Genomic DNA, 13,184 nt, shown 5'->3' with positions numbered 1-13,184 from the left:
GTTACTCTGAGCTAGAAGAAAACGCAGAAACATCAAGCACCAAACTGCAACTGTCAAAAGTATTGCCAAACAACAGAAAATAGATCTGGGAGTCGTTTGGAATGAACGCATGCAAAAATTCATTAGACCTGTAGAGTATAATGATATTCTAATGGTGAAATGAGAGAACTACAAGCAAGAGCTTGAGTGTATTTTGACAGGGCAGTCTATACAATATAGCTAAAGAAGACTGGGAAAAACATCATCATTTAGGAACCTGAAGAAATTAAAAATACTTTAAAGATAAGAGAATTGGAACCAGAAGCATATTTCCTGGACTTTTAGGTTTGAGTTGATAACAGACTACAATGAAAAAACAGAAAGAAAAAAAAAAGTATTCCTAAAGTAGACAAAGGTGATAGGATATTGTAAGGGGGAAGAAAGGAAACAGGAGTTGTAATTCAGAACAAAGCAAAAGCAGTACTTGTGATACGCATAAAAGTGCTTTCTTTAAAGGAAGGTGGAGAAAAAGGAAGCCAAGAATAAAATCTCCTTCAGAGAAAAATTAGCTTTACATGAGAAACGAATGTGTCTGTACTTGGTTTATGAAATATGTATTGATGTCTGTGATCACATTTTTGCCTTCAATTATATTTTGTAATTAATAATTTCTGAGGTTTAGTAACAACATTGGCTTGCTGAATGCATGCTGGTTTGTACACCGTGTGTATACAAACTCTTCTGGCCCCGATACAGCTCCATAGAAGCTATGCCAGTCTAACACAGGAAATTTGGTTCTGTTTCTTGAAAGCAATTTCTTCAGCAGTTACATATTATTTGGGATCCTTTCCATTTGTTATCTTTTAAGTGGGAAAACAAAACAGAAGACATTCCTCTGGAAGTATCAAACAGCCTTACATTTAATTTAAGTTTACATGTTCATCTATTGCACTGCCTTCATTTAACAGACAGCTATTGTTAACATGAAAATCAGCGGGGAAGAATATAATTCCCCCCACAAATGCAACAGTAGCTGAATCGAAGAAAAACAAACCAACTAAACAAAAGAAATAAAAAAGGAGAGAGGAGAGAGGAGAAAAATGGGACAGAACAGAAAATACAGGCAAGAAAGTGTAAAACTCTCCCCATCACAACAGAATGTGAACAGCTCCCCATCACAACAAAGTGAACACCTTTCAGGTTTCTAGGTCTGATCTAAAGTCCACTGTGGTGAACTGGAGCCTTGCTAGGCAATGGATCAATCCCTTTGGTCAAATTCTGCTGCTGAGTGAAGTGGCTGAGGGTAAACATACCAGAAAATTTGTCCTGCCCCAACTGGAAGAGGGAGTGGAGGATGCAGGGACACTTGGCCCCAGCAGTTACCTCCTCCAAGCTGGCTAGCAGTGGGGTAGCCTTAGGCAGGCTAGCATGACCTCTGAAGATGATGTACAGCTAGACTGACACCATTTATGTTCTTAAATATGTACTGCATTGCTCAGAGGTACTTTCTGCCCTTTTAGTACGTTGGACCTTGATCTCCGCCATTTTACTCCCTCCATCATCAATCTGACAATCTTTGAGTTACTCTCTTACCCCACCCCCAGCCCGAGCAGTTTAGGCTAGGATTTTGGCTCTAGGAGCACAGTTGTTCCCCCCCACCACTTGTGTATCACACTATAACCTCCATTATACATTTTTAGCATCTTTTCGACTTGTATATGTCAAGAAGACTCAATTAAAGTAACTTAAAGTGCACACTAAACCATTTTATTAAAGATGTAACTATAAATAGAGTAACACTGGAAACTTGTTGGTATATATAAACCACCAACTTGCAGCTAAATTAGCTTCATTATTAAGCACCTTCTCTGCTGACAAGGTAATCTTAAGTGAATATATTGTATTATGTATAGGTGCTGACTGAATTATTAAAAGATACCTTCAGAAAGAAGCAATTTGCATTAAAAGTCTAAGGCAATTAAGATCATATGGATTGTAATGAGAACGAAATTAATATGGGGTTACAAAAGGAATAGAAATAAAAGTACAGCTATACCACTGTAACAGAGATTGCAGAGCAAATGTGTATTATTTAAGAACCATTATGTGATGATGTAATTAAAGACTCTTGTAATGTGTGATAACATGCAAAATAACGAGCCAAATTGGTTTTATGTGTGCTCTTCACCTTTCAAAGTTTGATTTTTGTGTGCTCAGCACTTTTTGAATAATGCAGTAATGCATGTTGTAGTCTTCTCTTGAAATCTGGGGTATATATCAGTAAAAGCTAATTTCCAAAAGGCAACTTTATACTTACCATGCACATTTAAGAATTAGAAGGCAGATTTTTCAGCTGTCCATATGACTTCTCTGTAATTAATGAAGTTGAAGGGGCTGTATTTAGTCACATACCTTAACGTCACAGTGCCCTATCACACTCTCACTAGCATTCCTATTAAGATATTCCAGCAGCATGGTTGAACTATCTCACTGCTCTATTTTAAGGAGGGAGAGGGCACGCTTATAAAATATTCCAGAGGCGGGGGAAAAGAAAAAAAAAAAAAAAAAAAAGTCGAAGAGGTCAATCAGTTGTTCACCCCTCACGTTTGGAGCTGCAGGGGAACAGAGAGGACAGAAGGGCCGAGGGTGGGTGGCAAATGGTCCTCCCCCCGTCCGCGTAATTCCCGGGTGGCTCCCGGGGGCTGGAGGCTGGTGGTCTTCAGGGCCCGGGTAGCCACCGTACACCTGCGTCCCCCGCCGGGCTCCGAGGGCGGCGGCTGCCGCGGGGCCGCCCGGGGGGTCTGGGCTCCTCCCCGGGGAGAGGCCACCGGCACCCCCCGCCCCGGCCGGCTACCTCCGGCCTCGGCCGCTCGCCGCCTGAGTTGAAAACCGCAGGCTGGGCCACATCTGCCACCGACATACCCGGTGAGCTCCGAGGAGCGGCCGCGCTCCGGGGGCAGCCGGAGCTGCGGGGAAGAGGCGGGGGGTGGTGGTGGTGGTGAAAGGCATCGTGAGTTCGCCTCGTGAAATTTTATGCATAAAATGCGATTTCTTCGGGTGGCGGAATAAAACGGTGTCTCCTCACCTTCCCCCGAACGCCTCTGAGAGAGCGTGAGTCACGGCATAATTCGGGAATTGCACCTCGCAGTCGCATTTCACAAAGTTTAGGGCAACTACGGCGGCGTGTCCTGCGGGACTTGCCGGGCCGGGGGGGGGTCAGCGCAGCCACGCGGGTACCCGCCCCCCCCCACAGCGCTCGGGCGGCGGCGGCTCCCTCCGGTCCGAGGATCCCCGCTGCTCGGGGTGGGGGGGGCCGCCGCCCTCCTGGCCGCCCCGTCCACACCCATCCGCGTCCCGCCGCTCCCCCCCGCGGGGCAGACTCCCCCCCAGACCGCTCCGAGGGCACCGGGGGCGGGGGGCGGCAGCAGAGCCGGCAGCAGCGCCGCGGCCCCGGGGGGGCACCGGCCACACCCCGCCTCCCCCCGCCGACCCGCTCCCTCGCCCCGCGGAGCGGCCGCCTCCCCGCCGCCGCGCCCACCTCCCCGGGCCGGGCAGCGGAGCCACCGCCTCCCCACCCCCGCCCCGTCCCGCCCCGCCGCCGCGCTCCGCACCCTCGGGGCCGCGCCGGGCCCTTCCCTCTCGGCGGCCGAGCGCCCCCTTCCCCGCCCCTGCGCCAGCGCCGGTGCCGGTGCCGGGCGGGGGGCGGCGGCAGCGAGGGAAGAGGGATGAGGTCATCCTCTTTCCCGGCGTCAGTCAGCTGGGTGGTGGCGGCGGCGGGTGCGGGCGGAGGCGGGCGGGGAGGCGGGGGCGGGATGCGCTGCTCCGGGCAGCACTGCCCTGCCTGCTCCCGGCTCGGGCAGAGCGCGGCGGCGGCGGCCCCGGCAGCGCCGGCCCCCGCGGAGGCGGCGGCGGGGCGGGCGGGCTGAGCGCGGCTCCCCGCGGGCGGGCGGCGCTGCGGGCGCGGCCGCCGCGGAGGAGCCGCCCGCGGGCGCGCAGCCCGGCGCGGAGCGGGGACAGGGGACGCGGGGAGCGGCGGGTCCGCGGCAGCTGCGGCGGCGGAGGGCGGGAGGCAGGAGGCGGAGGAGGAGGAGCAGGGGGAGGCGCGGGATAAAGGAGCGCTCGCTGCTCCCGCTCGCTCTCCGGCGGGGCTGAGGGAGGCATCATGGCCGCGAAGTCGGACGGGCGGCGGAAGATGAAGAAGGGCGGCGAGGTGGCGTTCACGCCGCTGCAGAACTCCGAGCACTCGGGCTCCGTGCAGGCGCTGGCCCCGGGGCTGCCCGCCGGCGCCGGGCCGGGCGGCGGTAGCGACGACGACGAGGCGCCCGGGGGCGGGTGCTGCAGCGGCGGCGGCGGCGGCGGGGACGGCTCGGGCGGCGGCTCCCGCTGCTGCTGCTGCTGCTGCTGCGGCGGCGGCAGAGGAGGAGACGGCGGCGGGGGCGGCGGCGGGGGCTCCCGGGGCTCGGGCGGGGGCTCGTCCTCCTTGTGCCTGCGGCTGGGCAGGGAGCAGCGGCGCTACTCGCTGTGGGACTGCCTCTGGATCCTGGCCGCCCTGGCCGTGTACTTCGCGGACGTGGGCACCGACATCTGGCTGGCGGTCGACTACTACCTGCGGGGCCAGCGCTGGTGGTTCGGGCTCACCCTCTTCTTCGTGCTGCTGGGCTCCCTCTCCGTGCAGGTCTTCAGCTTCCGCTGGTTCGCGCACGACTTCAGCACCGAGGACGGCGGCGCCGCCGCCGCCGCCGCCGCCGGGCACTGCCCCGCCGCCGAGAGCAAGCTGCTGGTGAGCAGCGGCTCCGCGGCCGCGGACATCGACGCCGCTCGCCCCTGCACGCCGCAGCGGCAGGCGTCCACCGCCAGCAAGAGCAACGCCACCAACAGCAGCAGCAACGGCAGCAGCAACGCCGCCGCCGGCGGAACCGCCGGTCCCCGCGCCGGCGGCGGCAGGTCGCCGTCCTGCGCCTTCTGCATCTGGCTCCTGCAGTCGCTCGTCCACATCCTGCAGCTCGGGCAGGTCTGGAGGTGAGGAGCGGGGCGGGGGGGAGGCGCGGGGGCCGGGACAGGCTCCCCTCGCCGCGGGGGAAGGAGCCCGGCGGCGGGCGGGACCGCGCACGGCGAGCGGCCGCCTTGCCGCCCGCCCTCCCCCCGCCCCGGGGTCCCTCCTCGGGACAGCGCGCCCCGGGCCGCGAGTGGGCTCGGGGGTGGCCGGGCCGCCGCCGGGGCCGAGAGTGACCCCGGGCGCGGGGTGTCGCGCCCCGTCGAGGGGAGCCCCGCCGCGTCCCTGAGCGCCCCGCGCCGCACGGGCGGCCGCCGCCCCGGGAGGTGCCCTGAGCGCCCCGGGAAGCTTGCGCCAGGGGCCGAGTGAGAAACGGGAACGGGCGGCGGAGAAGGGGAGCACCCCGGGGGTGCGCGCGGCGGAAAAGGGGAGCGCCCCGATAATGCGCGTCTCCCGGTCTCCTCACGTGGGGCCAGGATAGCGCTACCGCCAGCGGGGAACTTCACCGGCAGCGGAGAGTTGCTTTCCAGAAACTGTCGACGAACGCCCCGTTGCCGTGTTTTGGTATTTATGTGGAAATAGGCGGCGTGCAGTCCGCTCCTCGCTATGCCTGGGCGTTTTCTATATATGTGATGTAGTAAAGGGATGTCTTTAAATCAAACTTTTGAGTAGCTGCTCTCAAAGACATTCGCAAGCGACGTAACGTGCGTTACGGAAAGGCTGTGCTGAAGTCGGCTGTGGAAGGCACTTGCTGAAAAGGGGGATGACATCATAGTTTGGAAAAGTAATTTTAAGCACATTTCCAGGGAAGATTCATCTGGAGGCCGAATGCCCTGCAAGTACATTTAGTGCTGCCTGGAAGTGCAGAGTTCAGAATGTGTAACGGTGTGTAAGGAGTGAAAATTTCCACATAAAATCGTAGAAGATAGATGCTATGTTGAAGAAGGTCGTGCAGTGGGGCAGTGTACTAAAGCAACAGCTGAAAATACTTTGGGGGTTTCTTGTCTGATGGGCTCATATTTCTGTTCTGGAAACACTAGTTTGTTACAATTATTTTATTAGAGAGTTTGATTCATTGTTACTCTAAACTGCAAACTCTGGCAGTTTTAATCTCTGTCTCACCCTTTTGGAGAGGACTTTTGCTCTGTATTCGTGCAGCATTCAGTACAGCTCAGTTCTGCTGTGGCCTTTAAGCATCAAGGAATCCAAGTGCTGCTAGACAATAGACCGAAGATCTTGGGATGCCATAACTATCTTTCACTTTCCAGGTTCTTTGGTTTATTATAAAAAATACAATTTTCTAAACTTGTGAAACTAACTCCCAAGTTACAGGTGTGCTCGATATTAACTATGCCACAACTTGAGAAGGAAACAGAATTTTGAATGAAAAACAGTGCTTTGTTCTCAATCTTGTATGCTTGTGTGCTCTACCTCCATGGTTGAACAAAAGTTACATTTAGGACTTTCTGAATGAGATGGTCTCATTGATCCTGCAGAGACAAAAAAGTAGGTACAGTGGCTCAAATTGTACACAGAAGATAAACAGTGTGTATCATGCTGAGTGACACAGAGAGTTTTACAGAGTCTGGCATTGTGACTCTGTATTGGAAAACACAAAGAGCAGGGCTTTGGGTGGAGCAGGGTGCGATCCAATATTGTACAGCACTTCTGTCTGATGAGGTGGTGGGGATTTAGAGCTCTCCAGCTGCTTGCTTTTTGATGAAGCACAACCTCTTTTAACATAAGGTTTGCTCCTTGCAAGAGCACCTGGTCCTCTATATTTAAAACTAGCTGAGCTTCCTATCGTATGTAGCTTTTCTTCATGTTTTATGTGTGGTAGCATAAGACTATCAGAATATTAAATTGACAAAGACATTATTTATGTTTTAGCCTGTTATGCTTTTTTTTTTTTTCAGTGAAACAGATCCATAGAATCGTTTGTCTGTCTGTAACTCTGTAGTATTTATTTGCAGTTTTCCACAAACATACAAATTATATGGTCAGTTGTATGCAGTCTTGCATATCACATGATTGATTGAAGTGACTTCATTTTCATTCCCTAGGTGTATTCCTCATAAGGGAGAGCCTTTGGCCTCATCTAAAACTAATAATCAACACCAAGAAGGAGAGGTGACATTAGCCCTTGAGAAACTCTGTCCATAAGCGTGGTGTCAGATCTAACACAATTTGTGGAAATTTTCTGGAAAATACTGTCTCTATTTGGACACTTAATAGTCCAAAACCTCTGCTCCGCAGTGTAATATCTGCACTGGCCTGAGCAAACAGCTTCTGGGCATTTAGGCTGAAGGATGATCTGAAGTGTTTTCCAGTTGCATGTGTTTGGAGACAAACTCCTTCTCTGACACAGCTAAACAGACCGTGCTGGCTGTGTTAGCACCACAAGCGCACACATGCTGGGGGCACCATCCCCACAGTTGACAAAACCTGTGTTACACTTTGTTCTGTGCCTCTGTGTGTGTGTGTTTCCTCTTATCTTTCAGATTTTTCTTTTTGTTTTGGCCCTCATTAAAGCTCTCCTATAGCTACATTTAAGTTTTTTGTTACTTTTTGTATTGAATCCCCCACAAGCAAAAATGACAGTAATATTTCTGTCATTTCTCTGTTGACAAGGAGCCCTAGGTATGTGAATTGAGGTTTTGCATAAAGTCAAGGATATCGGGGAATGAGGAGAGAGGTTTGCTTGTGCCTGATTCCTAATATATTGAGATTGGTGCTCATTCTGCTTTCACTTGGTGTTTGTTGTCCTCAGTCTCCTCTTAAAATGTTGAATTGATTCTTGAGGTCTTCAATTTCCCATTTTTTGTTCCATTGCCAAAGGTTTGGGGGGGAACTGTGACAACTGCTTGTTTAAGGAAGCCATCCTAAGGAATGGGGGGCAGCGCTGGCAATCCCAATGTTCTTGGATTAAAAAAAAAAAAAAAAAAGGTGTAAGAATGTGGTTTTAGTGATTAGTTCTGTCAGGATAATTTTTAACAGTTCCAAAGCTTTTCCTTGTCTTACATTCGAGATTAATTTTTGTTTACAAATATATTGAAAGCCAGATCATTGCAAATGATTATGTGTTAATTTTAACTAAAATGTGCTAATGGGAAATGAATGAGGTCTTTAATGCAGCATGGAACAATGCTGGAAATAGGCAATCTAAAATTACTAAAACAATTTTTTCCTAGAGCATAAAGAAGTGGAGCTGCAGGAGCAGCTAAGCTGCCAATCAGTTCTGAATAAAAAATTATCTTTTTTTTTTTCTTTGAAATTGGTATAACTTTTTTTTCCCCCACAAATTTTAGAAGACTGAATTCTTCCATTTTGAAGAATAAGCATATAGTTTTTCTTTTTTTCAGAGGGTTGGATGTTCACAGACTTCATGATAACTGTCCCTCAGTTAAAATTCCAGTGAAGTCTCTGAGGAGTTGCTTGCCACAGCTGAGTGCAGCTAGTAGGCCTTTGTTGGCAGCTAATTTCATATTAAAATATGATCACTGATGAGATTCTGCCTGCAGAGATAGATACAGATACATTTCCTTATCCATACTTCCAGTGTGTTCTGCTTTTTACCAGTATACGGGTATGGAAGCCACACTATGGAGCCCTGTTCTCCCAAGTCAGTGCTGTGAGAGACACAGCTTTTTATTAGCAGACTCTGGGGAGTACAAGGTGGCTGTAAAGCACAGGGTCTTTGTATTCTGTTGAAAGGAAAAAAGGAAAGTGGATGCTTTAATTTATAGTCTGTAAGGGCTATGTAGAGGTATATGGACCAGTAGAATTCAGATAAACTATTGCCCTTTGAGCCTGGCATGGAAGTATGTAACCACTGCCCTTGAGCATCCCTTTGATTCACTAAGCTTCCCAGATTTAGCCCTGGTTTTCAGATTTCACAGTGGATAGCAGGGCTTGGTGAATGGATGTAAGAGATAATAGCAGTCACTTGGCATCCGTGGAGCTGGTTCATTTCCTTGAAAACTTTTTCTCTGGACAAGATTCCTTCCTTTGGGCTGGCAGGATCGGAGAGCGATGCTTGTGAAGCTGGGTAAACGGGTCCCGAGAGCCAGCCCTGGGGAGAGCACACGTTGTGGGAAATTGGGTGGGTGAGAGCAGACTGGAGGACTTGATGGTGCCCATCTTGTGGTGTCTGGAAAGCAAGAAGTAACTCCCCCAGACGACTGTTGCGCCCTGTAGGGGAATGGCTTGAGCGGGCTGCCTTGGTTCTCAGAGTGCTTGGGGTTCCCACGGTGACTGTCATTTTGTCTGAAAGGCTGAAGTCAAAGTGCCTGAAAGGGAACTGTCAAGTTTCTGTAGCCAACAAGGCCAGAGGAAGGGTGAATCAGTGGAAAGAAGAGGCCTGAAATTACACTTTAAAATGATTTCTGGGTAGCTGAGATGATACTGAGATGATTAAGTATATCGCTTTCAACAGAGTGAGGGATTTTGGCTGAGATTTGCTAGCTGTGTGGGAATCCACCTAGAGAAGGAGGAGGAGACGCCAGGTTAATTGCTGACCTTTCCAGCTGGCACTCATCCAGGGCAATTATCTGTTCCAAAGTGGATCTGGTTCCCTGAGAAGTGATGCTATGATTTAGCTCTATCTGTTTATGTGCAATACTCAGAAATCATTACCTTCCTTCCCCTTCCTTGTTCTTATTTGAAAAAAAAAAAAAAAAAAGTTTGAGGAGAGTTGTAGAGGTGATGCTAGATTCTGGAAGCAGTATGAGTTACAGTCCCTTTAGTGCCCTGTAGAAGGATTTTTCACAGGCCTGGATCATCCGCCAAAGAAATTTCATTGCCTGTGCTCACAAGCTTCACCTCTGCAATCAGTTGATGCTCTTACAATTTCCAAAAAAAAAAAAGGGAAAAGGTGTCTGCACAGTGGACAGGAAGTCTTTACGACTTCCTCAGGTGCTCACTATTAAGACTGAGTGGACCCCTAAGCTGGTAGGGGTGAGCAAGGTAGTTCAACTTAGGAAAAACATCATCAGTCTTTAAATCAGCTCAACTCTGTCCTTAAATAGATTCATTTGTTTTCACACTTTTGCTCTACATAGTAGTTTTGACACTTTTGTTCAGTAGTAGCGTAGGAGTTCAGTGTAGTTAGGTGGTCAATAATTCCAGCTGCCACTGGACTTCACACTGAGAGGTGATAATATCTCAATCTGACACCAGTTTTTCTCACTGTTTTGAAATCTGTCAGATAATTTGTCACATTGAGTCCAAATTTATGAATCATAGCCGTTTCTTAGACGAGATTATTGCATATCCTCCCCATCTGTCTCTTAGAGTAGCGAAATGCTACCACTCAGCAATACCATGTTTCTTTTATTGAGTTACTGCAGTGCTTGAGTTAAAGTTTTACTGGCTGACTATTTTGCTTGCTGTGTCTTTAGGACTCAGGAAGGATGGTGGTCTGTCAGAAATAGGAATTAAACTTTTCTCTTTTTTCCCTCTGAAGGCAGGATTAGAAGGGGGAGCCCAGCCTCTAGGTTTAAACTTTTGCTAATACATTCAGCAGGATAAATAATCAGTGGGGTTTTCTTTTGTGAAGACAGTGATATGCAGATGAAGGCTGTGCCTTTCATATTTTTTTTGGCAACACAAAAGTGAAGCTTTACTATGTTCTTAAAAATCTCTTACAAGTCTGCATACAAATCAGATTTGGTATTCAGTTTATTCTAATAACCTGAGCTACATGTAAAAGATGCTGATGTACTTTAGAAGAAAGACACTGTACTTTAATAATTAACAAGGGTTCTCTCTATAGAGAATATTTATCAGTTACGTAAGTTTTCAGATTTTCAAAGGACAGCTTAAGCAGTAAAATTTCTGATTGCTCAGTTGGCTTAGTGGGAGAACTAACATTTTATACACAGAATGCTTTCTAGAAACTTACATATGGGAAGAATTTATATTTGGCTTTTTCCAAAACAGTGGAAAATCTACATGATTTTAAGGATTTGTGTTTCAGAGGATTCTGTGTTACCATGTATAGGTATTATTCTAGAGTTCTCCTGATGCCATGCAGGAATGTCTATATGTACATACCATGAATTCAAAGAAATGTTTACAACATTATAATTTGTTTCTAAATGTTGTAAACATGCAGAAGGAAAGTTCTTTCAATGACATGATTTTTTTTTTTGGCTAAAATTTCTGTGTTACTTACATCAGGGAAAGTATTTAGTGCTGAAAGGTCAGTTTGCATGTCCACATCTCCTGTGGGAAAGCCAAGTGTAACATCACAGCATGATCTATAGCTTCAGTTATCCTGCTCCGTATCTTCAGGTTATTTATATCACAGTTTACTTTGTTCAGAGAGTATTCTCCTTGTCAGCTGGTTTAGTCCTTAATATTTGTCCATAAGGATTGACTTGGCTACAGAGATACAAAAGTTCTAGGAAAATGAAAATTAAATCAATTCCTATGTCACTTATAACAGTGTTAGCTCATTCTTCTATCTCTCTGTTCCAATTAAGTAGCTTTTAATATACAGCAGATTAATCACAACAATGACTTACAGTTTCAGTAAACAGGTTGTTTGGGAGGAATTTATCAGGCACAGACAAAATCAATAGCTCTTTTGCTTGCATTTCAAGGTACAGTAGAAATTTGTGGTTGCTAAAATATATTTACAAAGTGGTGCCATTTTTGTCCATTTTAGCACAGCTGTCAGTTGTATACGTTGTGTCAAGTAGACATAAAGGAGTGGAAGTGGCAAACAGGCTATAAAAAGAACTGTTTTGACTTGCTTTTTCTAAAATGAAAGGAGGCTAATATAAAAGAGAACATGAGGGAGAATTGAGGGAGCATATAAAAAGAAGCAGGCTCTGAAAAGACACAGGAATACCAGTTAATCCTTGTACCCTATGTACCTAACTCCAGTTTATTTCCCTTCAGCTACTGACTAAAGATAGGTTATCTGGATACTTTTCTAAGTGACTGCTTGAGAGACTGGAGAAGGAGGCGGGAAAAAAAAGGAGTTGTATGTCTGGGCAAACTCACAGCGAAATGCTAGATAAACTGTGGTTGCAGTGAGTAGTCATCTGAACAATGATAAATACAAATGGGACATGTCAGTTTGACATCAGTTTACAGGGAAGAGAGTACTCAAGTATATTTTCATAAATTTTAGAATTAAAAAATAATAGGTCTTGGGTAAATATTTTTCCAAGAGATTTTACCTGAATTTTCTGACAATCATAACCTGAATTATCATCTTCCTGTGGGCTCTGATTGCTCAAGTGGTTTCTTACCACTCTCCCTCTCATTCTGTTTCCCTCCCTGAATGGCTGAAATGGGTAATAATGTAGTTTTTTCCCCAAGATAAAATAATTGCTATACGATGTTATTATTTCTATTACTTTTCCTTTGACAACATGCTTGTGCTGTTCACTATGTTCATGGTACAAAATCTGTAAGGCGAGCCATATAAATCTTTCTGACTGGCAGGGATAATCAGTGGGGGTGGTTAATGCTATCAATTACAAATGATTTGATATCATGAGTTGGAGTGAATGGAGCGAGACTGTTTTTGTGGAGTGTTTTCAAAGGAAGTTTGGCAGCCAATGATGTGACAACAAAAGTAGCTTCTTCTTGTTCTTCTAAAATTGGAAGGTGTGACTTAGGCAAGACTAATGTACTAAGGACCGGTACCAGCTGCTTTAGAGAAAGATGCAGATATTTTATGGTGAATAAAAAATGAATTAACCTACAGATAGGACAGTTTTCCTTATCTCTATCAGCTACTATATATCAGATTGATTTCTGCCCTTAAGAATGAAGGTTAGTGGTGCCACGGTTTTCAACATTATTCACTTTAATGGGATGTTTTCATGTAAACATCTGATCTATTTTAGGATCCTGTCAACTTCTTTGAGTGGTGTTTTATCATGTGTAGTGCATAGGATCAGTAGATTAGTTCCAGCAGGTCCAAGGAAAGTACCTTGTAATATCAAGCGCTAGACTTTGGCTCTCTCTAGAGGGATCTATAAATGCATAGGAAACAACAAAAAACCACTGTGCTGATGCTTTCACTGTTTAATAGTGGCTAGTGTGGAAAAAGAAGCTTTGTCATTGTAAATGTGTGGTTTTCTTATCTTAAGGAAGAGCATGGGTGGAGTTGTGTCTCTTCTTATTTTAATTCAACCCTAATCTTTATATGCTCACTTTATATGGAAATCTTTCTGTGAGCCAGATCTAAAAT

At 47.3% G+C, this 13,184-nt stretch overlaps 1 protein-coding gene across 1 annotated transcript in view; it reads left to right on the top strand.

The window, feature by feature from the left end:
* The first annotated feature begins 4,141 nt into the window (after positions 1 to 4,141).
* Positions 4,142 to 13,184, top strand: part of XKR4 (XK related 4) — a 235,180-nt gene continuing 226,137 nt past the window's right edge. The window contains exon 1 of the mRNA XM_074847428.1: positions 4,142 to 4,998. Coding sequence (XP_074703529.1) covers positions 4,142 to 4,998 — 857 coding nt within the window. The remainder of the gene's footprint in view (positions 4,999 to 13,184) is intronic.

The sequence above is a fragment of the Strix aluco genome, chromosome 1, assembly GCF_031877795.1.
Source record: "Strix aluco isolate bStrAlu1 chromosome 1, bStrAlu1.hap1, whole genome shotgun sequence".
NCBI classification, from domain to species: Eukaryota; Metazoa; Chordata; class Aves; order Strigiformes; family Strigidae; genus Strix; species Strix aluco.
This window is presented reverse-complemented; position numbering and strand designations above follow the sequence as displayed.